Raw genomic sequence first — 27,345 nt, forward strand, 5'->3', positions numbered from 1 at the left:
GTAGCATGGATACTTATGAGTTGAAAAGAATTTTCTTTTATTGGCCATGGACAGGGTGACAGAAACTATGTTTAGTGAAGGTTTTGGGATGTCTAATCTTGTGGAGGATCTAGCAGTCTTAAATACAGAGGACTAAAACAGACCCTTCTCATATCCAGTTCTTCCAAGTTTGAGGATTTGTGTGCCATCAAAAGGGTAAAATATAATACCATGCTTAAGAGTCTTAAAGGGACATGTTGGTGCTTCATAATTTGTCTGTTTATAACAAAAGATCTGAGAGAGCTAACAGTTTCATTATTCAGCGTAAGTATTTTGAATGCCTACTGTTATGATTTATTTAAAGGGCCACAGCAGAAAGTGTCGGGGCTTCCTGAAGTTTGATTTATTTCTTGATAATTAGTTTGGTCAATGAATGACATCTATATTAGAAAATACTGTATTTTGGAATGCCAATAAATTTTAATGGTGGGGTTAATATCTTTCTCTCCTCCTTCTGGGATGAAATATCTCTTGCCTTCCATGTCAAATTAGAGGCTTGCTGGTGGTTTGTGGACCAAATGTTTGGGTACTTTGTGTAGGCTCATCTGTGTTAGTTTTAAATTAGAGTGTTTTTCCCCTTGCCTATCTGTTTTTCATCAGGGCTCATATATTCTTGTGTCCAAAAAGACTCTCTGATTTAGCTGTGAGGCTGATTTTATTGTAGGGATGTCTGTGTATCCTGTCATCACAGGCAACCCTGGTGAAACTTCCCATGTTGTGTGTGTGTGTTGCTGCAATATGTTTAAAGTCTGATCTTTCTCAGATGTATGTGTGTGTGTATAACTTTTATGGCTGAAAAGGGATGCAGGCAGCAAAATTTCTGACAGAATATGTTTTCTATTATATTTTGTAATATGAAATTATAGGTTCGTTTTTGGCTTTCATGAAGCTGCCTTTTTCACCCGTCACTGGGAGACAAGTAACACCTTCCTTTGACTCACGTTTTCCAAGACTCCTTAGTGTTAAAAGAAGACTTTCTTTTTGAAATGCAGAAATTAAAAGAATATGGCTCAAAAACATTTTTTATAGCTTTATTGAGTCTTGAGGGCAGATATATGGATTCCAGACAAAATGCAATAATAGACTAGGATTTTACTTTCAAATCATTTTACAAACACTTCTCGTGGGAGATTTATTGTCCATGTGGAGGAACAGGGCTGCTTTGAAGGTTAAATGGAGTAGTTTGGAGAACAGTGTTCAAGGTCTTTCTCTGCCTCTTTATTTTTTTTTAATAAATTTATTTATATTTATTTATTTTTGGCTGCATTGGGTCTTCGTTGCTGCGCGTGGGCTTTCCTTAGTTGTGGCGAGTAGGGGCTGCTCTTTGTTGCGGTGCACGGGCTTCTCATTGTGGTGGCTTCTCTTGTTGCAGAGCACGGGCTCTAGGCACGCGGGCTTCAGTAGTTGTGGCACGTGGGCTCAGTAGTTGTGGCTCACGGGCTCTAGAGTGCAGGCTCAGTAGTTGTGGTGCATGGGCTTAATTGCTCCGTGGCATGTGGGATCTTCCCGGACCAGGGATCGAACCCATGTCCCCTGCATTGTCAGGTAGATTCTTAACCACTGCACCACCAGGGAAGTCCCTCTGCCTCTTATTAAGTATGTGCTCTTCTTTAACTAACTTAAGCCATCCAGCGTAGTTTTCTATTTTATAGCAGTATTGTGAGGATAATATGAGATAATGTGTGTGTGCTTTGTAAGCTTTGTGATCTCAGTGTAAATATGAAGTAGCACTTGTGTTTTATTACGTGTGTTTAGTTAGAGTTAATGCCCCATTGGCATGATCAGGATTTTTTTTCCCCTCTGGTAAAGCATGTAGACAAATCCTGGCAGAACTAAGAATGATACCTCTTAAAGTCCTATTTATACTCACAAAGCAGTTCAACCCCTGTCATCAAAAACAGAGTACCAGGGCTTCCCTGGTGGCGCAGTGGTTGAGGGTCCGCCTGCCGATGCGGGGGACACGGGTTTGTGCCCCGGTCCGGGAGGATCCCACATGCCACGGAGCGGCTGGGCCCGTGAGCCATGGCCTCTGAGCCTGCATGTCTGGAGCCTGTGCTCTGCAACGGGAGAGGCCACAACAGTGAGAGGCCCGTGTACCGCAAAAAAAAAAAAAAAAAAAAAAAATCGGAGTACCAGACATAGTATTGGACAAATATAGCTTTTGTGTGAAATCTAGTTTCTCTGTAACTCTGAAGGATAAACAGGAGAGTGTATGTAATTATGTACAATGGTCGCTATGGTATAGTAGGGTGTATTTGTTTCTTAGGACAGCCATAACAAAATACCACAGACTAGGTGGCTTAAACAATAGAAATTTATTTTCTCACAGTCCTGGAGGGTGAAAGTCCCAGATCAAGGTGTAAGCAGGTTTGGTTTCCCCTGAGGCCTCTTCTTGGCTTGCAGATGGCCACCTTCTCATTGGTCCGCACATGTTTTTTTTCCCTTGCACGTGTGCCTCTTATGTCTCTTTGTGTGTCCAAATTTCCTCTTCTTATGAGGACACCAGTTAGATTGCATTAGGGCCCAGCCTAAAGGCCTCATTTTAACTTCATTACCTCTCGAAAGCTCCAATTTCCAAATACAGTCACGTTCTGAGGCACTTAGAGATTCAACATAGGGCTTTTAAGGGGACACAATTCAGCCTGTAACATAGGGAGGGCAGTAGACAAGGAACTGAAGTTTGGATTCCAGGGTGGGCGGCTCTGATCTGTACCGATGCAGTTGTCTCATGCAGGACTCCTAACTTGTCACGTCCACATCTGCTTACTCACGGGGCGGTGACAAGGATTCAAGACAGTCGTGAACATGAGCACATTTGGTGAAATATAAAAGCATGATACAAATGCAAGGTTGTATTGTATCATGGATACCTGTGAGGGATACATTGGCAACATGTGGAAAATTTTAAGTAGAAAATACAAAGGATCATTGCAAATATTTGGCTAAAGAAACCTCTTGGCTGGTCTGTTTGGCTGAAGGAGAGGCGTGAATAAAGAAAAGTGATTTGGTTAAGACTTAGAGAAGACAGGAGTTAGGCTTACAGATAAGCCAGACATCTGGATGATGTGGGTGAATATCTTCCCATCTCCCAATGGAGCCTGTTTTCTTAAAGCCTGTTAGTTTTTGGTTTAAAAAATTTCCCCCTACCTTCCATGGTCCGGCAGTGAGAACTCTTAGTGGGTTTCCAAGCAGTATCATAGCCAGAAGGCACTTTTCCTATTTACCTTAAGTGAGGATTCTATGACACCTCCTCAAGGATGTGATTTTTTTTTTTGTTTTTTAAGGTAATACTTGAGTAGTTGGGAAAACTTCCATGTACTTCAGGATATCTGTTCTGAAATTTGTACAGCGTGTTTATATACATAGGCAAGTATTTTAATTGAAAAAGTGTATTCTCAGCTTGCCATGCCTACCTATTTAGAAGGCATTTGTGTTCTTAAGCACAAAGCACATCATCTTTGATTCTGTAAAAACACATAGAACAAGACCACGCACAAAATAGGTGTTCTTAGAATCTCATGGTTACACCTGTGCTCTTGTTCTTGGACTCTGGTGTCCAATAGAGCCCAGTCATTTTTGAAAGCTATAATCTCATATTCATTTCTCATCTTAAAAAAATCAAATATTTCTAATATTTTAAAAATAGAATTATAAGGAACCAGTCATACTTTAAAACATATCACTAGTGCTCAAGACCCCATTGTAAGGGAAACATAGTATGAAATGTAAGAAAACCAAAATTTTTTAATCACCTTTTTATAGAACTATGAATTTATGAAAACCTGTGAAACTGATTGAAATTCATAAATTATATACAGCAGTGTACTAAAGTGGTTCATAAACTTGGAGTTTATGGAGTGAAAAAGCTTCATAGTACCTCTTCCAGTGGTTACTGATTTCAAGTCTGGAAAACTAGGAATAAAGATATTTTCATTAAGCTTTTAAGTTGAGACTGATTCAATTTAGTACAGCTTGAAGGAGGTGAATTGTAAGTATAATATTTTATGTTAGGGTGGCATGATATGGATATAGTGAACAAATACTTGTGTGGAAAACATTAATATTGTTTTTCATCATGCAGATTGCAAGGCAATGAAAGATATTTCAAGTTGTTAAGAATCTAATATTAAGGTAGAGGATTATTTTAATCAGTGAAATTAAATGCTTGGAGTATGGTTTTTGTGATTATCTCATGCTGTTAGTTTTTGCTTTAATCTTGTCAAATGCTTTTCATATTAGTACTTTAAAAAACATTTTTAGTAACAGAAGTTTTAATTGTATAATTTTTTAAAAATAATTTTTAATTTTTTTCATTTTTTTTTGGCCACACCGTGTGGCATGCGGGATCTTAATTCCCCCACCGGGTACCAAACCCATGCCCCCTGCAGCGGAAGTGTAGAGTCCTAACCACTGGATCGCCAGGGAATTCCCAGAAGTTTTCATTTTAAATCATCAGCTTTCTTTTAAATGGATTATTAATTTGTTCTCAGGGTTACTTAAAGTTTTTTCTTGACCATTTCCTGTAGAAACTCTGAAAATGGCAGCATTGACTTATTTGGGGAACTAAAGACACTTCTTCGGCCAAGGTTCATCCATTTCATTTTCTCCCACTAAGACAAGAAGAGTGTCTGGGCAAACTCTAGACTTGGGAAGCTCTAGAGAGTGAATCTGAATCTCCAGCAGCTTAGTTCATCTTAGTTCAGCTGCAGCTGGGGCCACATTTAATCAGAAAGCTTAGTTTTCTTTGTTTGGGGGTGGGGGGAACTGGAGAGGTTGCTGTGTCAGATGTAGCTCATAAAATTCCTTTATTGCTTACAGGAAAAACTCCTAAAGGGATGGAAGAGGAGTCCACTAAGAATATTCCTTTAGTTACAAGGCTGAGCATTCTCAGACTTACCTTCTCACAAAGCAAGCAGTTACTCGGGGGCCCTGTTCCTTGGATGTCTGACAGCAGGCTCTTTGTTACTCCTTTGGCCTCTTTTTCATTCAACATCTAGACAGTGACAATTCACATTTTTTAAAAAGCGCCAGTTGCTTAGGAAGTCATCATCTCTGCCGTTGAAGGGTTTACAATTTAGTAGGAGGAGATCAAGATGGAAATAAGTTTAGGAATGTGTTACATGTGTAATGATAATTTCATGCCTAAAGCATAGTGCCTTCCATTTCTGCAGGGACCAAGAAAGCTAACACCGAAATTTATTTGCCCTACCTGACATTCCTCTGTGAATCTGAAATGCATTGCTTCTTGCCAGACTAAGACAGGCTGTAAGGTGTTACAATGTATCTCTCATTTCCCTACCCTGGTAGCTAAGTATTTGCATATTTACTGGAGCTTTCTAAATATAATGGCTTATCCCTAAAGAGAGACTCTAATGGAGGGATTATAGGTTAAGTGGGAAATGTGTGCCAAAGACATTTGGGTAAGCCAATTAACCTGATGGTTCTTCTCAGTTAATTATCATTGAGTGAACAGGGTTTAGTGCCCAGAGTGAGTGAACTACTTTTAGATGCAAGTGATACTTCCCTATATACTTAAAACAATGTAGAATTTTTCTAAAAGGTGAGTGCAGCTTATCAATACCAATCATTTCTAGTTAGAATTCAGTTCATCAAATATATATTGAATGCCTAATATGTGCAAGGCTCCAAAAGATAAATAAGATACTGTTCTGTGTCTTAGGAGTTAACAGTGCATTGGGGAGATAAAGCAAGTCCTAACAAGCTGAATCGGACCTGAAGACCACTGCAGAGCTTGATGTGTAGCCACATTGCTCTCCATCCCATGAAGGACAATAGTCCAAGACAGAGTAATGCCAGTGATTCCTGTCACTCCATCCCTCAAACTTCACTCCAGCCAAAGCAATCTATTGCATTTTTTTCGGGTCCCAAGCTCACCACCTTCTTCTCTCCTGCCTCATGGTCCTTGAAAATATTGCCCATCAGTCTGGCAACATCCTAACTCCGTTACTCTTTTGCTTAACCCCTTCCGTGTATGTACACATGCTTTCCTCCAGGAAGCTCTTGACCCTGCCGACTGTCGGAAGTCTGTTCTGTTCTCCCAAGGCAATCAGGATTTCGTGTTAGAGAGGTATTTATCATACTGCAGTGAAATGGCCTCTACACGTCTTTGCCTCTTCTACTAGGCTGTTTCTCGAAGGCAGTGCATCTGTTTTACTCACCATCCTATCTGCAGTGCCCTTTAGTGTCTAGCCCATCACGGAATGAATGAATAAATGAGTGAGTGAATAATTTTCTTAAGACAGAATCAATCCATTTTGTTGAGTTGTGATTTTCAATAGGGTAGGGAAGAGGGACTGTTAAAATGCCCTGATTTCAATGCATATATTTCCTCCTTCTCCTTCTGAAACGTCTTCCACATCTCATCCCATATAAGATCCCTGATGATGGTAGTAAGAAGTCAGTGGTATTTTTTCTTTTTTTTTTCTTTTTGCGGTACGCGGGCCTCTCACTGTTGTGGCCTCTCCCGTTGCGGAGCACAGGCTCCGGATGCGCAGGCTCAGTGGCCATGGCTCACGGACCCAGCCACTCCGCGGCATGTGGGATCCTCCCGGACCGGGGCGCGAACCCATGTCCCCTGCCCCGGCAGGCGGATTCTCAACCACTGCGCCACCAGGGAAGCCGGAAGTCAGTGTTAATAACGGGAATGTGTCAATGCGCAATGTTAAAATCGAGCCGATTTGCAACAATAACTAGGAGAGACTTTAGGGGAGACTGGGGCATCGCAAACGAGCATTGGCAGTTAAAGTGTATCTGGACAGATGTAAACTGGTCGAAGAACAGCAATCCAGGCAGAGGAAGGAACAAAATGACCTGAGCGAAGGCCGAGAAGCTGGGAAGTTCGGTTGGCATTAGGATGCATATAGAGGAGTAATGGGAGATTGGCCTAGAAGTCATAATGGGGCTGGCTGTGAATGCTGGGCTGGGAAGGGTGTTTATTTTGGTAAGAAATAGGATGTGATGAGGGATTCTTGTGAAGCAGAGTGATGGTGTTAGGGTTATACTTCAGGAGTTATATTTCAGGAAGTTTCTCTATCCACAGCATGTATAATAGATCAAAAGGGGAATGAAAGCAGGCAGGGATGACTAGTTCAGTTTTACAAATATTTGTTATGTGCCTAATATGTATTGGGCATTGAAGAAAATATACTCTTTCCATGAGGGGACTTTGAGCCTAATGAAAGAAACAGAATAATAAACAGGCGCTTTTAGTAAGCCTGCTAAGCAATAGGGGTAGGAAATGATGGAAGCCTGAATGGGGGCGGGGGAAGGAGAAAAGAGAAGTTAGAGGTGAATTTAAGGGAAACTTGCGAGCTGGATTTTTCTCTGAGATCCTGACTGGCGTCAACATATCATTAACCAATTTAAAAGTAGATGTAGGAGCAAAGAGAGAAGGACCCCTCATGCACAACTGCGGTGTCAGTGGTGGAAGAATGATGGTGCTTAATGAGGGGCTTGTATGAAAAAGGAGGTGGTGTGTAAGGAAAATTATTTGGATTCAGTCTTATTCAGCTGAAGATACTGAAAGGGCAACTAACAATATTGCTTGATAGTTACACAGTGCTATTTCATTTAGCAGTCTTCTGGTTGCACATGTCAGAATAACAGTTCAAACTAGTGTATTGGCTTATTGGCTTATTTAGTTATTGGCTTATTTAGCAGTGTTAGCTTCAGGCACAACGGGATCCAGCTGCACTAAGAATTGCCTCTGTCTCCTTGATCTGGGTTTTTTGTGTTGGCTTCATTCTTAGGCTCTGTCTTCAGGGAATCCTTTAGTAGCCCTAGGATTTCATCTCATTCTTAAAATAAGATGTCCTTTCCCAGTAGATTGTTGGAGCTGTTTTGACTCCGACTGACCTGGCTGGCTGCTAAGTCAGTTCTTGTGGCCAGAAATGAGGATGGGGGGATATAGTATGCTAACTGGCCAAATCAAATGATAACCTTTCATCAGGAGGTGGGGATAACAGCTTCACTCTATACACATGGACTGAGGGGTGGATGTGGCCTGTTCTCAGAAGGAAGAACAGGACACTGTTAACTAAGAAGAAGGGGTCTGGAAAAACCAGTCCGTGACAGCAGGCTAAGTAATTTTTCAAACATTTTAAGTTAACATTGCCTCATTTGATCTTCAACACAACAATTTGTGAGAAGCGTTGTTATCTACCAACTGTAGGTAAAGAAGCTGTGCTTTAGAGAGGTTAACTGGCCAAAGACAAGACTCTGGTGTTAGTAGAGGAACCGGGATTGCATCATTCAGGTATGGCTGTCACCTGGGGCAGTACAAGTGTAGGCTTGTGAGCAACACTCAGGCTGGAGGCGTCGATGGAGAAAGCATCTCTTGAGTTGCAGGTGTCAAAGATGATGACTACAGAGGTGGAAAGTGTAGAGAGAGGGGAGGTCAGGAGACAGAACCGAGAGAAACATCCACATTTGGGAGAAAAATCTGAAAGAGATGCTAGCCAAGGAGTTGGAAAGAAGTCAAAAAAGATAGGAGGGGAATGGGAAGAGTAATGTGTTAAAAGATAAAAGACCCCAGGTAAGACTTCATAAATGTTTATTATTTTGTGCTGAGAGTGTCATAAAAGCTTAAAGGAATTTTAAGTGAAATAGGACCATGGTACATAGATTTTTGAAGGCTATATATATATATATATATATATTGAAGAAAGAGCACTGATTTTGCATTGATGGCTAGCACTAGTTGTTTGGTGTTAATGGTGATAATAATGACAGCAGCTATCATGTGTTACATATATTACATATAACAATGTGCTTTTTGCTTACTAACTCCTTTACTCCTCAAAATGGTCCTATAAGGCAAGTACAGTTATTATCCTTATTTTGCAGATGAAAAAACTGAGGTACAGAGAAGTGGAGTAACTCTGGACCAGTTGGCTCCAGACTCAGTTCTCTTAACCACTGCATTTCACTGCCCTTTCTGGGCATAGATCGGCGTGCTTGGGTAGCACTGAAGCAGGGCAGGTTAACAAAGGCCATGCTCTTTCTTCTTTCTCCTGTGGAACAAATTTCAACCCATCACCTAAAAGAAAAAAAAATTTTTTTTAAATATAGAGTTTGGCCTTTACTTACTTTTTAGTAGAAGAATTTGAAAGTACTTGGGAAGAGCGTGCCATTTGATGTTTGGAGAATCTAAGCATCATTCCTCCTCTGAAGGACTGATGGCCATGATTTTTGTGGGTGCTCATGACTGAAAAGGTCAATGGACAGGAAAAATAGTACTGAGAGAAACCCACACAAGGACAGTTGGGATGGCAGTGTCATATCATTCATCCGTTTTACGTTTTACAATAGCGTTGGCCTTTGTCACATTTTTTAAAGGAAAAATCATAATGCAGCAAAAAACAAAGAGCCACAAATGAACAAAACTGAAAACAGATTAAGACCTCCTTGAAAGCTTGAGAGACTGGATCTTTTTGCTTCAAAAGGCAGTCTCTTGGGCCTGTGTTCTCTGGAGAATTCTGCCTCCAATTGTTTCTTTTCCACACCTGCTGCTTCAATGTTCTTCACCTTTCCTGGAGTGGAAAATTTCCCAATTCCTTAGGGTCTTTCTGAATTTTCAATACCCACTCACGGAAGTAACATTAGAAATTATATCAGCATGACATTTTGTTTTGAGTTAAGCCTTTTCATTGACTGAGAAGTAGCAGGTTTCCCTCTTTCAGTTTTGGACTTGCATAAGAAAATGCAAATAGATGAGTATCTATTATGTTGAGTGTTGAGCGACTACCTTTACTTCTCATTTTGCTGGCAGATTATCCAGATTCCATTAAATCCCTTTTGGTCTGTATCTTTCTTAATATGATGTGAAGGATGCGTAATGCATCCCTTATCACTGACTTGCATGTGTGACATGACTTATGTACTAAAGCCCAGTGCAATTTAGTCTTATTTCTTGTTCTTTTGCCGTAACATTTATTGAGTAAATAAAAACCCTGGCTAATAATAAGATAATGCCCATCAGAGAATTTTATCAGACCGAAGTCTCCCTTAGTGCAGTATATTTTGAACATGGGTGGGATGTTCCTTTGCTCTTCTATTATTTTATTGACACTGTTTGCCTTTAATTCTTTTCTACAATGTAAATTTAGGGCTGTGCCGCATCAAAGGTTTTTCTCACAATGAAATTATGAGATTTGTTAGTTTTGTTCTTTGTTTTGAAATTCTTGTTTCATCGCATAGTATATCTTGTTGTTGCAGATTACTAGATTTATTGCTACGGATATAAGAAATTCTGGCAGCTTTGAACAGATTTTTAAACGTGTGTTTCTTTTTTTTTTCCTTTCCCTCAAAAAGGCTTTACAGAGTTAGTTATGGAGCTGAACTAATAGCATGTAGAAAACGTGGTTTAGGGAACATGCGTCTCCATTCTATAAGGATCTGCCACTGAAAGGGTGAAGTATTGTCCTAAACAAAATGTGCTTTTCAGCTTTTCTCGCTAAATTAGCCAAGCCTTATCCCACAGTGCTTTGCTGTTGAACTTCCTGCTGCCCTGACTTTGATAGTATGAACGTCTCTGCATTGATATTAGAGAAATGCACATCAATATCTAAGTTAATGTTCAGTGGAGGCCAGTTGGCTTTTCATTCTCAATGGCTTGAAATCAGCTCTAACAACACTGGCAGTTCTTCATATTTCTTTAAAATTTTAATTATAACCCATCAAGTCTTAAGCAATTACTTCTGGGGTAGACTCTTGATGAATGTCATAACAGGGTGTTTTAGTTTAATGGATCCAGACTAACATCTGTTTCTAATATTTTAAAAGCCAATTTATATGGAAATTCATTTATACACAGTCAATACACGGAGCCTTGTAAAAATCAAAATCAAAATGGAAAATCAAACCACTGTGATATAGTAGGTCTTCTGTTAACAAAGGAGTTCACTGATGAGTAGATTCAGCTGTGCTAACACCCAAAATATTGCAGCTTAAACAAGATAGCAATTTCTTTCTCATACTCAGGTAGTTTGCCAAGGGCTGGTATGGTCTACCATGACAGGGACTCAGTTTCCTTCAGTCTTATTGCTCTGTTGGCATGACTTCTATTCCTAAGGACACCTTACGAGTCACGATGGCTGCTGGAACTCCAGCTATTACATCTGTGCTCCAGCAGGAAGCGGGTAGGGGTAGGAGAGGGAAGAATACTAAGCTTTTTCCTTTTAAGGATACTTTTTTCTAGTAGTGCATAGCACTCTGCTTATATATATTCCACTGACCAAATATTAGTCACTGGCCAAATACTAGTCACAGGACCATATTTAGCAGCAAGGGAAGATAGGAAATGATAATTTTTTGTCCATAAGACATGTACCCAGCTAAAAACTAAAGTATGGGAAAATGGAGAATATAGACACTGGAGAACTGTCTGTAACATTGAGTACTTTTTAAAACCTGATTTTGACAGACTTTCTGCCTTTTATTGAGCATCTAGAAAAGTCAGCTCGTTTTCATAAGTAGATAATATATACAGAAGGACTAGCATAGTGTTTGGCAGAGTAGATAACCAACTACTATTAATGTATGTTGATGTCTGTTTTAATTCCAGCCCCCAGATGCACCTAATTTCAGAGGTTGTAGGTCGAACTGAATTTTATAAGGGACTTTTCGTAGATTAGAATACACTCTTTGTAGAATAATAATAGCAGCAGCTCACAGGGCCAAGGTGTCCTTTGCACTAGTTCTCCAGAACACTCATGTATCTGCAAAGCAGTGTTCTTTGCTTTTTTTACACAGTAGATAAATGAACAATTACAAGGGTTAGAAATGTAGAATCTCGGGCTCCTCCCCAGACCTACTGAATTAGAACCTTTACATGCCTGTTAATGAGATCCCCAGGTGATCTGCATGTATGGGAAGCATTGCTTTGGGCACAGAGGTTCTACCTCAAATTTATTTCTGCTGGGGGGGGGGCTAGTCCTTGCTGTAAGTGTATCCCCTGCACCAGTATCACCTGAGACTTTCTAGCCAACACGCGGGCAATTGTTTGGCAACTGCTTTATTGAACCTTAAGAGTTAAGCCTTTAACTCTGCATTTATTCTTCAAAGGTATTTGCATTCAAACAAGGAAGAAAGCTTTTGAGGGAGAGAAATACAACCTTAATTGCGGATCTAGTAAGCCATTAAGGGGAGGATCTGAATTCAATCTACTTGTAAAGCCGGCTCCATGGCTCGTTTGCATTAATCATGTATACCTGGAATCCCATCATAAAGCCACAGGATGACAAAGCCACGTGATGACAAGGCTACAAAGGAAGGCAGTGTTTTAGCAGTATATTTTAGCAGTGTATTTCCTTCTTTCTTTCTGTATTTTACATTAGATTTCTGTTTCGACATTTTATTTTTTAGCCGTGCTATCAAGACTAATCAGGACCTTCTCCCAGAAACCCCATGGACCCACATTTTCTACAATGATTTTTGGGGGACGCTGCTAACCCACAGCGGCAGCCACAAGTCCTACCGGCCACTCTGCACTCTTTCTTTCCGCCTGAACCATGCCATCGGAGGGCTGAATCCCTGGAGCTACCATCTTGTCAACGTGCTCCTGCATGCGGCGGTCACTGGTCTCTTCACGAGCTTCTCCAAGATCCTGCTTGGGGATGGATACTGGACCTTCATGGCTGGCTTGATGTTTGCCTCTCACCCCATCCACACGGAGGCGGTGGCAGGAATCGTGGGCCGGGCCGATGTGGGGGCCAGTCTCTTCTTCCTCCTCTCCTTGCTCTGCTACATGAAACACTGTTCTACAAGGGGCGCCTCGGCCAGGACCTGGGGCTGGTTCCTGGGGACCGGACTGTGCGCCGGATGCAGCATGCTGTGGAAGGAACAAGGAGTGACGGTCCTGGCGGTTTCAGCCATTTATGACGTCTTTGTCTTTCACAGGCTGAAAATGAAACAGATCTTACCCACCATTTACAAAGTAAGTGATTGTTGGTGCTTGAGCATTGGATTACTGAGTCCTCTCCTTGCTTGGTCCCTTTTCCCCATTTACAAAGCAAATGTGTTCCTCTTCAAAGAGAATTTAAAGTAAGTTACCTTTTGATCTTCGGGAGGTGGAAGTGTCCTCTCTGACCTTTCCCTACTAACTGGGTGTCAGTCACGGATTATTTTATTTCTCAGGTTTCTTATTTTCATGATTTCCAAGGGGCTAGAAGGACAATTCTGCCTTGTAAAGAATATGCATCTTTATTATTTATTTAGTTTTACTCCTCGATTTCGGCCCAAATTCCCTGTAATCCAATAAATTGCCTCTAAAATGTGTTTGAAAAAAATAACACAGCCGATCATAGAGCTAGATGCTCGACTCTGTCAAGAGGAAATCCTCTGCTATTTGTTAATATTACTTTTCCTGAGCTGACTTTGGAAAACAACGCTCTCTGCAGTGCACTGGGAACTCACATTCTTAAATCATGAGTCATATTCACCTTTCCCTGATGTAGTGTATAAAAACCGAAGAGTCAAAACAGAAAGTGGTTATTGTAAGTTTTGCCCTGAGGCCAATTAAGACCTTTGCTTCAGGGCTTAATATGTGTTCTTCTGTATTCCCTTAGTGGTTGCAAAATGCAATGTCATCTGAAGGTCACGGAAGCACTTTCGGATCCCACGTACTTAAAGGGAACTGAGCAGTTTTCTGCTGGTGTGTTTGGGTGGACCAGCACCTCTTGAGAAACTGCCTCCTTCCCATCTCCCCATCCTCCCTCCCTGGCAATAAACTCACCCTTGCTTTAACTTAAGTATAAAGGCGGAACTTCGCCAGTGTTTGCAGACCTCAGCCATTTTCTAAATCATGGACCACAGCCAGCTCCTCCATCCTTTTGGACACTCTTAAGCAAGGAATTACGGTTTAGGATACTGACCCTGAGAAAGCTGTCAAGTTTTCTAGTTTTTACCACTTTTTTCCTCTCAGTTCTTAATTTTACTTAAAATTCAATTGGGAAGAAATTGAAATAACAAAATTGAGGGAAATGGAAACATTTATTTATTTTTATTTTATTTTTAAAATATATTTTTAATTTTTGGCTGCGTTGGGTCTTCGTTGCTGTGCGCAGGCTTTCTCTAGTTGCGGTGAGCGGCGGCTACTCTTCGTTGTGGTACATGGGCTTCTCATTGCGGTGGCTTCTCTTTGTTGGGGAGTACGGGCTCTAGGCGCGCGGGCTTCAGTAGTTGTGTCTCATTGGCTCAGTAGTTGTGTCTCGCTGGCTCAGTAGTTGTGTCTCGCTGGCTCTAGAGCGCAGACTTAGTAGCTGTGGCACACGGGCTTAGTTGCTCCGCGGCATGTGGGATCTTCCCAGACCAGGGCTCGAACCCGTGTCTCCTGCATCGGCAGGTGGATTCTTAACCACTGCACCACCAGGGAAGTCCTCGGAAACATTTATTTTTAAATGACTTTTTTTTCTTTTACATAGGAAGCAGAGTAATTACTGCTGTGCCTCTGCTCTGCAGGGAACTCCAGTATCAAGTGCTTGATGAAGTTCTTTTGTGATTTCGGTTAAATGCTGAAACTTTAAAAGAAAACTCTGTTTAGAGTTTGATGCTTTGCAAAGAACATATGGTTTGAAAGTCAAGCTTTTAATTTCAAATCAATTTTAATTAGTCTCTCAAGGAAATTTAGGGAAAATAATCTTTTTCTTTCCTTTGAGAACCATGCCATCAACAATAGACAGTTTTCTTGTTTTACTGGAAATACAAATAGAGTAAGTATAAGACATGGTCCTTGTCCTATGCAGGTTGAGAACTATTTGGGGATGCAGACTGGGTGTTTTAAGACCTTGTGTTGATAGCCTGTGAAATACTGTGGTTTCTCCTACAGAATTTTCATGTCACCATCTCATGAATTAGGAAATTACCTTGGTATGTCAATTCAGGGCTTGCTTTTAGGACCTTTGAAGTTCTCTTCTGAGAAATTTTCAGGTGTGTAAGCCTGTTTTCAAGGATTAAGTTGCTGATTGATCTCCTTACTATAAATATGTCCCATGCAGTATTTGGGACATACTTATAAGAGAAGACTATCCTTTGTTCATCTGAAATTAAAATATAACAGGGCATCTCGTATTTTATTTGGCAGCCTTACTCATGCAACTGCTGCTTCAGAAAACGAGAAGTGCCACTAGTGCAGGGGAGAAGAACTTTTCTCTCCATCGAAGTTCTTTGGCTGGCCTAATAATCAAATTGCCGTAAGACAGATTAACAGGAGAAAAACAGATTTAGTTTTGTACATACAGGACCCCCTCAGAGACAGGAGAAGCTCCTCAACAGTTAGGCAGTTGAGGTTTCTATGCCATCCTGAGCTAAGGAAAAGGGGGGAGGGGTCTGGAACTTCAGAGGAAGGAAGACGATTCACAGGAAGACAGGACGAGCAAATGTTTGCCATGCCAGACCAAAGAGTCTTCCTTATGTAAAAAAGTTATCTTTGGTAATAACTCTCTTCCTGGCACAGGCTAACTAAATCCTTTTAGGCATTTAAGAGGGAAGTAAAAACTTCTTCTTGAGTCTGTTGGGCCTTAATTGTCTTTCGCTCCATATAATCCACATGCCAAAGTGGCACATTCTGTGGCAGCCTGCCCCGAACCCCATCACTGTGAAGGAATTCGTAAGAGTAGAGAGTGTGAAGTCCCCCGCACTATGGGAAAGGACTTAATGGCTTTGAATGTTCAGTGTCTTGAGAAGTTTTCAGATGGAAACTTGCCCAGGCTGTCTGGCAGCCACTGCTTGCGGGCAAGGGAAGTGGTCAGGGCAGCAAAACCCTTCATCTAATAGTTGCTATCCCAACTTAGCTTTTTCTTTCATTCTTAGGTTTTGGGCCAGTGAGCTTAATGAGGACATTGGGATAACAGACTTTACAGATTCGTAAGGAACCTTGAGACCATCTATGCCAGTCCCCTTGTTTCCAGCTGAGGTGTAGAGAACCAGAGATGTGAAAGTCACCCAGAAAATGGTGGAATCACTAGGACTAGAAGACATATTTGTGACTGTCTAGTGATCTTACACTGTGAAGGTGTGAAGATGAATATAGAAAGTAGTCAGATGACTCCACAGTAGAGAAGAAAATAATAGGCATTGAACCTTAACGTGCACTGGCTGAGTCACGTTGGACTAGTTCAATGCCGTTTCTTCGTGTAGAAATAGAGATAATTAATGTTCTCTCCTAGAGATGTTAGGAAGATTATGTGAAACTGTAGAGTGTTCGTTGTGAACTGGGTGCCCAATATTTGGAAGTCACTTAATGCACATTAGTTGAAGGGAAAGAAGAAATATCAGTGGAAATGTAATTCTTTATCTCAAGAAAGAGAAGGCCAAAGGATAAATTTCTACTAGTCTTTAAACACGCAGTGGTTTGAAAGCATATGAATTAGGAATCAACTAAAGCTGAAGCATGAATATTTAAGCAAAAACTTTCATTTAGAATTTCATGACTATGGGGCTTATAAACACTGGCATAGATTACATATGGAAGTTATAGAAAAATTCCATGTTCTGTCTTTAAAATAAATAGATTTCTATGCCTGGGGTGAGTTAGAAGAGACTCTGAAGGAAGTGGATTAAAAGACTTTTCAACCTTAAACGAATAATCATCTTAAATGTCTTACTAATTAACTCTGCATCAGAGTTATCATAGTTGGCCACATGAAATAAACTTCCCTGCCTTATTAAAACATAACTTATATATAAACAGAAGAATCCAGTGCACAAATGTTTACCTCTATTAGGCAAACTAGAGAACCAGCCATATACTCAAAAATCTAAAGATGGTGGTCCTACAAGCTGGAAATTATTAAAACCAGAGGAGCAAGGCTCTCCATTTTTATAGTTTTGTCCGTAATGTTTTTCTCATAGCAGTCACACTCAGCTTCTCCCTTCACATTTCTTCAGAAATGTCAGAAGTTAGAGGCCTATCAGATCCAGGCCCCAAAGTCAAATGCACACCAGGACCAGGCAGAAGGGCCTGTGGTGAACTAGAGGTTATGCTCTCGCACTCGTACTTCTCTCCATCCCATTATTGCGATAAGCAAATACAGGTTTCAGTTTCGTAGAGGTTAATATTTTTCTAAGACAGACGTCTGTATTTTCTATGACATCTCCTGTTATTTATTATTGGTTACTAATTTAAGAACAAATATGCCCTGTTTGGGCCAGACGATATCCTTGGGATGACTGAATTTGGCCAGAAGTCTTGGCTGCCGTTTTTTGACTTCTAAGATTCATGCAAGGGATACCCGTGTCCATATGACATGTAAATTTTTTGTAGTTCTGCAAAAGAAATACGAAAGTTTTTTCTTCGATGAAGTGTTTGAAAAACAGTAGGTACCCAGAAAATCATAGATATTTTATTTAGCATTTGGTAAACATGTATAGTGTTTATATCTGCCAGGCACTGTTCTGAATATGTCAAAAATATTAACACATTTAACTTATTTAGTAAATGCTTATCAAGAGAGTAATATGACTTATGAAATAATGTGGTTGAATATAATATGAAATAATATAGTTTTCAACAGTTAGGAAGATTTCTAAGAAAACAGTATAAAATCTTCAGGAATGTGTATGAATAAAATTAGAGTTCCTAACTATTTTTTTGAAAACTGTTAAATGTTCTAGATCTTCACTTCAGCATCTATTTAATATGTTTCCTACATTATTCTTGGCATCTAGTGCACCATTTGGCACATAGTAGGTACCTAGTAAATTATTGAATTCACCCTTGTTTAAGATTGACTTTTGAAAAGGATGTGCCTGCAATGGTAAAGTGAAATCCTATACTCGCCCCTTTCTACAGTGAGGATTTCATTACTGGTTAGTGAGTTCTGGAAGGTAGGATTGGAAGAAATGCATGTCAGAAAAATGTTGATAAATGAGTTTTCTTGACCTCTCACCAAATAATTATTTTAGCCTTTCTTAGATTATTTTCACTTTTTTTTTTTTTTTTGTGGTACGCGGGCCTTTCACTGTTGTGGCCTCTCCCACTGCGGAGCACAGGCTCTGGACGCACAGGCTCAGCGGCCATGGCTCACGGGCCCAGCCGCTCCGTGGCATGTGGGATCCTCCTGGACCGGGGCACAAACCCGTGTCCCCTGCGTTGGCAGGCGGACTCTCAACCACTGCGCCACCAGGGAAGCCCTTCACTTACTTTTTGACAACATAAAACTAAGTAAGGGGAGTGGGGAACCCTTGAAACACACACTAGCCTTGCAAATAAATGCTAGACTTTTATCTGCCCACAGAATATTTTACAAGTCTCCCATGACCCCAGGAGGTACATGGGTAATAAAATCAGTAAAGGCAACATTTTTCTTACTTACCCAACATCAGTCATTGCTTGCCTAGTGGCCATTTTCTGTGCTTATTTAACATCTGTTAACTGTTTTAATGTGGAAACATCTTTTTTCCCCCCTTTATTAGCCTAATAATCACTTAGTTACAGGTGGGGAAAAAAAATTTAAAAACGAAGGAAACCTGAAAGCAGGTGTAACAATTCTAACTATAGCCCAAAATAATTTGGAAAAATGAAGCCCTTTGAGTTTGATCTTTTTAAAGACTTTCTCTAAAGATGGCTGCATTAATTTTGCTGTAGTTGCTTCCAAGATGTGCATTATCTGGACAGCCTCCTTCAAATAAAATCTTGCGGCTCTATTTCATGTAAACAAGATAAAGAGACTGTATTATTAGAGAGGGAAACGGGAGGCATTGCCACTTTCAAAAAACAAGTCATCTCTGTCTAGAAATAACTTTATTTTAATGCTAAGCAGGATGTGTTTGATGGAGGTTGCCTTTGTTGAACAAGTTTACCTTTATCTTGGGTATTATGTAAGCTGGGCTCTACAGCGGGGTGCAGTGATCAGACCCACACTAACAAACAGTCCCATATTTCCAAACCATTTACAGGGTTTATCTTGAGAATGGTTTCTGAGGGTTGGGTCTTACGTTCTGTTGAAGGTTTGGGTTTGTCGCTGTTGGAACACTGAAGACATTAAACGTAGTGCTTCTGTATATCAGACTATTTTGTGTGACTCCGCGTGTACAGAAGAGCCAGCGCATAGCCTGCAGGTATTTGCACATTGAATCCACATGTGCTTTTTTTATTTGATTAGCTGCTCGGATGACATTCGTGGAATCTTATCGTTTATGTCCCTGTCCCTTTTCTTTCTAGACCGGGTTGTGGTTTTACGCAAGATGTGACCCTCATATCCATTGCCTTGAATGAAATAGGATATATTTGCCCTTTCTGATTGTCTTTAATCACCATCTGTGCCACTCCAAGTAGTGTTCCTGCTTTCTGAGGATTGTCTTTTCCCCCATGTGCCTTACACTTGACTTTGTGAGAATCCAGATATAGCAAGATACTCCGATTCCGATCACAGTATTTCCTCGCATTATTGAAACTGGGGGACTGTTTGTCATGCAGCTACAAATGAATCTGGATTTCCTCCAAGTAAACTTGTTGTAGCATTTAATATTCATGACCTGTAGTTCTTTAAAACTTTGAACTGCTGCGAAGACCGCTAACCAGATAACACCACAAATAAAGTCGAGGTTCAGAAATATTTTACAATTCAAAAAGCCAAAGATTAATAGGGTATTTTATTCCTGCAGGTTGTCTTCCTCGCTCAGCTAACTTAAGATGATTCTGTATTCTATTTGTGGTTTAGGTTCCAGTTATTTAAATTTGGAAAGCTGATTACCCTTGCAGGTTTCTGTAATGCTTGCATTAGAGTGTTAATACCTGGGACAGTGTTCTATTCACAAATTATGATTGTTTTTTTAAAGATTCATCTTTGTGCAAGGCGTGGTGTTAGGTGATGTGGGGAATCAAAGATGAATCGAAAAAATTCTGCCCTGAAGGACGTTTGAGAGTAGTAGGAAGTGGAGAATAGTGCCTGCCAGTGTAGAACTGAAATTCAAGCTGAAGAGTGGTGAGGGCTGGAGGGGAGGCCCTGGGAGCATTCGGGCGGCTTAGAGGAAGGGGAGGTGACTTTCAGCTGAAGTGCCTTCAGCAGCAAAGGTGTGTGAGGAGGAACCCGAAGGATTCTTGGGATATGGGCGTTTATAATTGGACAGACGAGGAAGAGTGGAGAGCGGAGCCTGAGCATTACACAGAGGGACGCTCAGAGGAAGTTACTGAGGAGGACTGAGCAGTCCTTTTGTTAGATACCCAGAGCACCAGGACCTGGAGAGGAAAATGAATCAGGAAAGGTAGACTGAGACAGCTACTGTGTCTAACGACGTCGGGGCCCTTTAAGATGGGTTGTCACCCCGACAATGATGGGAAGTGATGCATGGCTTTCAAATGTGCTAGCCCTTGGACTGGTCCATGGGAGAAGCCCAAGAATGTATAGGCCAGCTCTTCTTGCCTCTTGGAGAACTTTCTTTTCTGTTCTTCCCCTAAACCTTGGGGAGAGAGGGTCCCTTGGGTGATGAGATTAACGACCAGACTCAGGAGTAGAAGTTGTATCTCATTCAGTGAGTGTGTCTCCTATCAGTGTTTATTTCGTTCTTTAGCATTTAAAAGAAAAGCAGTTATTTTCTGAAGGCTAATATTGTCGTACTTTTTTCTCTGTAATATTTGGCATATTATTATATACTCCTAATGAGAAAAACAGGGAGTCCTTAAGGGCTCTTTCCTATGTCCGTTCTTCCAGTATTCCTGAAACGTGTTCAGATATTACTGTGAATGGCCACAAATACAAATCCTTCTTTGTTTTGTACTCTTTCACAAAGGAAGACAAAAAAAAATTTTTACAGGATGGAATAAAACACCCTATCAGCACTAAATTTCAACCAGTTAACTGAGGACACTGTCAGTGAAAATGACACGCAAATTGGACCTTGTGATGAATGAATAATGAGTCTCATTGAAATTATCTCTGCTGTTCTCATAACACTGTCTGGGATGCATATTACATCACTTGGCTCAATTTTCGATAACCTGCTGCCTCAGAGGAATCCAATTGACTGACGGGATCTCATGACTATCAGGTTACTCATATTCAGCTGGGTTCTGTCAATTTCACAGAAAATGATGTGGTTTGCACAAATTTGAAATCCATTGTCATTGCCTAGAAGTCAGATTCCTGTCTTAAATGCCTGGAACAATGGAAATGCTAATTTAGTTTTGATTTCTCAAATGAAACTTAAGCTATAGAAAGCCTGATTTCTAGAGTACATTAGAGATTCCTTAAAAGGTGTGAGCAGGGTGGGAGGTGGGTTGGATAAAACTGAATATTAAATCAAATTCTTTGATCATTAGAATATCTGTGATATGTGATGCTGTGGTAAAGGCTGCATGGTGTGATGTTTTATTTTTTATATCCAGTTTCATACCTACTGATTACAGTATTCCTTTCTTCAAAAAGGAAAATAAGAAATCAAAAGGGAAGAACAGCACTTTCTAATACAAAAGTCTGCAGTGATTTGGTGCTAGGAAGGTCGATGTGCCCTTGCTCTCAGGGTTTGTCTTTACAGCTCTGCAGCACCCAGATGGCTCCTGTATGCTCTGTTGGTCTGATTACAACTCTTGCATCAAGTGAAATAGCATGAATTCAGAATTTAATACATGTTTCCTCGGTAATTATGGCCTTCATTAGTGAAGTCCGTGTTCATGTTCCAGAGGACACTTTCTTTCTTTCTCTGCATGTTTGTTCATTTCACTTCAGGAAATCAAATAAAATGCAAAGATCATAATGCTTCTCTTTGGTATAATAGGGGAATCTGCAATACCTGCCTTTGGGTATGTGGTTGTCGTTTTGCTTATAATTAATATAAGATTCAGAGAAAACAGCAGGGACAATATGAGAAAAATGAAGGACATGTAAAAACAATGACTCTTAGCTTTTAGTGTATGAAGAAATGGAAGATATATCTAGAATTTCCGTTAATGTATTGCTGAAGATAACTACATACCAAGTACATTTAATAGTCTTTGATTATATGCAACATCATTTGTGACTGCTTAAAAGTAATTAAATTTTATGTATTTAAAAACAGCAAAAAAGAAAAAACCTTAATATTTTAATTTTATGAATTTTGAGTCATTATACCTGTTAGCAGTACCAACCCAGCCTTTTGAGGGCATTGTCTTAGTTTTTAATATATGACACTGAGTTCCTTCGCCCTATAAAAGGGTGTGTGTGTGTGTGTGTGTGTGTGTGTGTGTGTGTGTTTTGTGTTTTTTATCAGAATACATGTTTATGTAATGTACTCGGATTATACCAAAGTTATACATGAATGATTTGAGTGTATTTCCATAACTTTTATGAAATGGAAAGCTCCAAATTACATAGGATTATTTTTTTCTAATTTGAAGATTCAGGCAAAAATTTGCCAGTTTACGTGTTCCATCGAGTGAAGTTTCTTTCTTAAAATCTCATGAAAGGGCTTCCCTTGTGGTGCAGTGGTTGAGAGTCCGCCTGCCGATGCAGGGGACATGGGTTCGTGCCCCGGTCCGGGAAGATCCCACATGCCGCAGAGTGGCTGGACCCGTGAGCCATGGCCGCTGAGCCTGCGCTTCCGGAGCCTGTGCTCCGCAACAAGAGAGGCCAGAACAGTGAGAGGCCCGCGTACCAAAAAAAAAAAAAAAAAAAAAATCTCATGACATAGTGTGATAAAAAGTTAAATATATCTAATACTATAGAAACAAGTGATGTTCACTTTGAAGAACGACTTGGTGATTGGCTAGTCTTCTCACGTATAGGTGCAAGTAAGGCTATTTTGGAAAGGCTGTAGGACTGGAACATGCAGGTTTAGATTTAAATGATATGATTTTAGATAAAGTACTAAATGTATTGAACATCAGTTACAGGGTCTGTGAACTAGGCATATAATATTTGCCTTGCCAAGTTATTGCCAGATATGAATATAGTAAGTGTACAGTCTTCAGCCAAGTTCCTCTTCTATAGTACTATCATGATAATCAGCATTTTACTGCATTTCCACAGCATTCCAATAATAGTGAACTTTTTGTCTGTTGTTTTACAGAGCTCTCAATTAGCATAGCTCCGGCTTTTCTAGTGGGATGCAGGGTGAAATGTCAGTCAACTTGTTTGCTATCCTATTCACCAATGCTGACAATTTAAAGAATATTGAGAAGAAGACCTTTTTTAAGGATCATTTTTCTGAACAACACGATTTGATCATTTATCTTTTGTTTGACTGAAAATAAGTACACATACTCATTCCTTAATTTTTCTCCGTTGATAATATCTTGCCATCATCTCATACTTTTATAGCCTGATTTTTCCCCTTCAGGCTCAGGATGGTGCTGTTGCTTATATATATGAAACTGGAGGGGAGCCGGGCCTTTTCTGGTCTGCTCCCCCCGACCTCCCTGTTTCCTGTATATTTCCTTTTGGTAAGGTTTATAGTAAGGAAGATTCGTTCAGTAGCTGCAATAGCTTGCAGCGTTCAAGTCTCATTCTTTGGAGAAAGAGGAAGCAGTTATCACCTAAGGGTGAATGTGCATCTCTTTCCTCCTCCTATTCTTCCCCAGCCTGGCAGCCAATATTGTGGCAGCTGATTCCAGAATCTTTTATAAGAAACCTTTTCAGGGAAACATTGAGGCTGCTTTTTGCTGCTGTTATTGTTGCTGTTCCACAGTTTAGTTTATTTCCCTACCTCCTAGGGAGAGCAGAGTAAGCAAAAAGTTTTATTTTTAAAGCATTCCTGTTTTCTGGCTGCCAAAAATTTTACGAAATATTTCAGACGTCTTAATAACATTCAGACCAAATTATTTTTACAGAAACTTAAATCTGGTAACTTGGGCTTGCTGAGAAAAGTCTATAGGTAAAATTAGTTTTTGATTTCAGAAAATTCAGTATTTAAAAATCTGGTTTAATTGGCAGGTAATAACAGGGCTGGGTGGGGGGTGGTGACTAAAGATTAGGATTCGTTATGGGTTTCCCAACTGGGATGATCATCAGCCTCTCCTGGGGAAACTGTTTTAAACCAGAGATTATAGCCCCAAACTGGAAGCTACTGAATAATAATATTTTGCTCTGCTTATTTTTAGTTTTTTTTTTCTTTTCTTTTCTTGCGGTACGCGGGCCTCTCACTGCTGTGGCCTCTCCCGTTGCGGAGCACAAGCTCCGGACACGCAGGCTCAGCGGCCATGGCTCACGGGCCCAGCCGCTCCACGGCATGTGGGGTCTTCCCGGACCGGGGCACGAGCCCGTGTCCCCTGCATCGGCAGGCGGACTCTCAACCACTGCGCCACCAGGGAAGCCCCATATTAATTCTTAATAAGTATTATTGAATATTGTTAATTACTAATGATGTTAATGATTAAGAAGGATGGAGTCGGGGTGAGATACACCTAGATTTTAATCTCGGTACCATCAGTTATTACTTGTGTAAAATTGAGCAGGTGCAGAGTTCTCATGAATAAAATGGAGATTCACTCGCCTATCTCCAAATTCAGGATTAAATAAATTAAATGTGTTTATCTAATATATCTGTCAAGTAGAAGCCCTCAAATAAGTGGTAGCTATTTTTTTTTTTTTTGTGGTACGTGGGCCTCTCACTGTTGTGGCCTCTCCCGTTGCGGAGCACAGGCTCCGGACGCGCAGGCTCAGCGGCCATGGCTCATGGGCCCAGCCGCTCAGCGGCATGTGGAATCTTCCCGGACCGGGGCACGAACCCGCGTCTCCTGCATCGGCAGGTGGACTCTCAACCACTGCGCCACCAGGGAAGCCCTTTAGTTTGTTTTTGAGGTGTTGAGGAGGAGCTGGTGGAGAGGTAGCAGGAAAGAAACTACTATTTATTATTTATTTATGGCCGCACCTCACGGTTTGCGGTGCATGACCTTCAGCATCTTAGCTCCCTGACCAGGGATTGAACCCAGGCCCATAGTGGTGAAAGCATCAAGTCCTAACTACTGGACCACCAGGGGATTCCCAAGAAACTCCTTTTTAAAAGTTCCTGCTGTTGTTACCAAACCCAGGTTTGTTTACTTGCCGCTCATAAGCCAGTAATTCAAGAGGCAAGTGTCAGTAGAAAGCAAAGGTGCTCTAATCAGAAAAACTGGCAATCTGGAGAGAAGGTCGACTCGTGTCCAGAGAGCAACTCTGAAGATCCTGCTCAGCCATGGCAGTTTTTATTTATTTATATTTTTAATTTTTATTTATTTTTATTAAAAAAATTTTTTTTTAATTAATTTATTTTTGGCTGCATTGGGTCTCCGTTGCTGCGCACGGGCTTTCTCTAGTTGTGGCGAGCGGGGGCTACTCTTTGTTGTGGTGCGTGGGCTTCTCAATGCTGTGGCTTCTCTAGTTGTGGAGCACAGGCTCTATGTGCATGGACTTCAGTAGTTGTGGCACGTGGGCTCAGTAGTTGTGGCTCACGGGCTCTAGAGTGCAGGCTCAGTAGTTGTGGTGCACGGGCTTAGTTGCTCCGCGGCATGTGGGATCTTCCCGGACCAGGGCTCGAACCCATGTCTGCTGCATTGGCAGGCGGATTCTTAACCACTGCACCACTGGGGAAGCCCAGTGGCAGTTTTTGTTTTTTTTTTTTTTTTTTTTGCGGTATGCGGGCCCCTCACCGCTGTGGCCTCTCCCGCTGTGGAGCACCAGCCCCGGACGCACAGGCCCAGCGGCCACGGCGCACGGGCCCAGCCGCCCCGCGGCACGCGGGATCCTCCCGGACCGGGGCACGAACCCGCGTCCCCCGCACCGGCAGGCGGACTCTCAACCACTGCACCACCAGGGAAACCCCCAATGGCAGTTTTTAAAGGGAAAAAATGGGTGAGTGGGGGAGAATCTCAGTGAATCGTCAAGGCAGGAGGTTGGGTTCTGAATCATTCTTCATCGTGTGCAGACTGGGTGGCTGTCTCTTCAGATGTTACCTTGCGCGTGTGATCTTATCTGCAGGATTGCTAAGGGAGCTATTGCGGGTAGAGAGCTAGTCATTTTTTAACATATTAATTCTTCATTCTTCTTTTTAACTAGGAAAAAAAATCAACAGGTTAGACAGGGCATGGTGTGCATTCAGGAGAGCATAAGTCAGGGGTTAGTTTCAGTTGCTTACTGATCTCATTCCTATAATTAGATTCTTTTACTGTTAAGAGGGGAACAGAAATGGGCAAACAGGAAAAGGGCAAAAGAGCTGATTTCACTGTGATTTTGATAAATAGCTTGGTTTGGGACCCACTGGTGCACATCGAGAGTCTGATACCCCATACAATATTATTAAACATTATAAGATATTCATAAAGACACAAGATTTTGTGGCTGGAGAAGGATATTAGAAATTATGTATCCATATGCTACCCCATCTCTTTTCACAGAATTTGGGGCCCACAGAAATTAGTCACAGGATAAGTCAAGCATAGAGTTGGCATGGTACCTCGTCCTCCAGGTCCAGTGCTTTTACCACTGTGCACATTGCTTCCCTGCCTTTAATTTATAAAAAACTTGTTACTATGGAAATACTTTTCTATTTGCCACTTTAGACTAGAGACTTGTAATGGACTGCTATGTACCATCCCTCAAGTATGTCATTAATTAAGACTCTGCGCTTCTTATTTCACCCTAGGTTCTTTCTCTTTTGCTGTGTTAATAATTCCAGGGCACCTTTTGAAATTGAGTTGGTTTGTGTTTTGTTATTGTTTTCCTCCCCGCCAGGCCCATCTTTTTCCTATCCCTGCCCCTTCCTCCCCTACCCCCCTGAACTAGCTTCACTTAAGGGCTCAAATATTTTCCTTTTGCTGTTTTAGGGCTCCAGCTTGATTTAAGCTTGCTTTCAATAGGAACACATACTTTTGTAGCTACCAGAAGCTGAACACAAAGTGACTAAAATCAGAGTGTTTTTCTTCCTGATTTGGTTAATTTCCTTTACTAACAGGATATTATGTTTAGAATAGGTTACCCCTCAATAGAGGGATCTTCTCTTTGAGGATGCTGAGTCTGAGGTTGGTCTAGAGGTGGAGAAGTAATAAATACTGGGGCACCTCCTTTTTGACACCCTCTTCCAACTCTCCAAGGTACCATGGCTCAAACCTGGAGAAGAAAAGTTTTAGGCATTAGCAGTAGAGTCATCAGCTTGGTGTATCATTGTTCACCCTGGTGCTTGCAATTCCAGGAGTGTGGTGGACACCACTTGTGTCTTAAAGATGCTTAAAGTTTCTTCTGACCATACGATATGACTTTAGTTTCTCACTGTTGGGTGAATATTCGAATGAGTGACAACCCTAATGTCAAAAGTGAGGATGGCTCCAAAAATGAAGGTAAAATTGCCAGAAAGGAGAAAATACAGAGGTGCCAATTGAAAAATGGGCAGGCTGAGTGA

General features: G+C 41.0%; 1 protein-coding gene across 2 annotated transcripts in view; it reads left to right on the forward strand.

Moving 5' to 3' along the window:
* The window catches only part of TMTC2 (transmembrane O-mannosyltransferase targeting cadherins 2), a 398,246-nt gene that overhangs the window by 142,475 nt on the left and 228,426 nt on the right, over window positions 1-27,345 (forward strand). Inside the window, exon 2 of one of the 2 annotated variants that reach the window (XM_022552427.3) lies at window positions 12,424-12,994. In XM_022552427.3, the coding sequence (XP_022408135.1) occupies window positions 12,424-12,994 (571 nt within the window). Of the gene's footprint in view, window positions 1-10,099; window positions 12,995-27,345 lie in introns of those variants that run through there. The other variant, XM_089921080.1, reaches the window with a different exon arrangement.

The sequence above is a fragment of the Delphinapterus leucas genome, chromosome 11 (genome assembly GCF_059928025.1).
Source record: "Delphinapterus leucas isolate spDelLeu-1000000601 "Yukka" chromosome 11, BTC_Dleu_Yukka2, whole genome shotgun sequence".
NCBI classification, from domain to species: domain Eukaryota; kingdom Metazoa; phylum Chordata; class Mammalia; order Artiodactyla; family Monodontidae; genus Delphinapterus; species Delphinapterus leucas.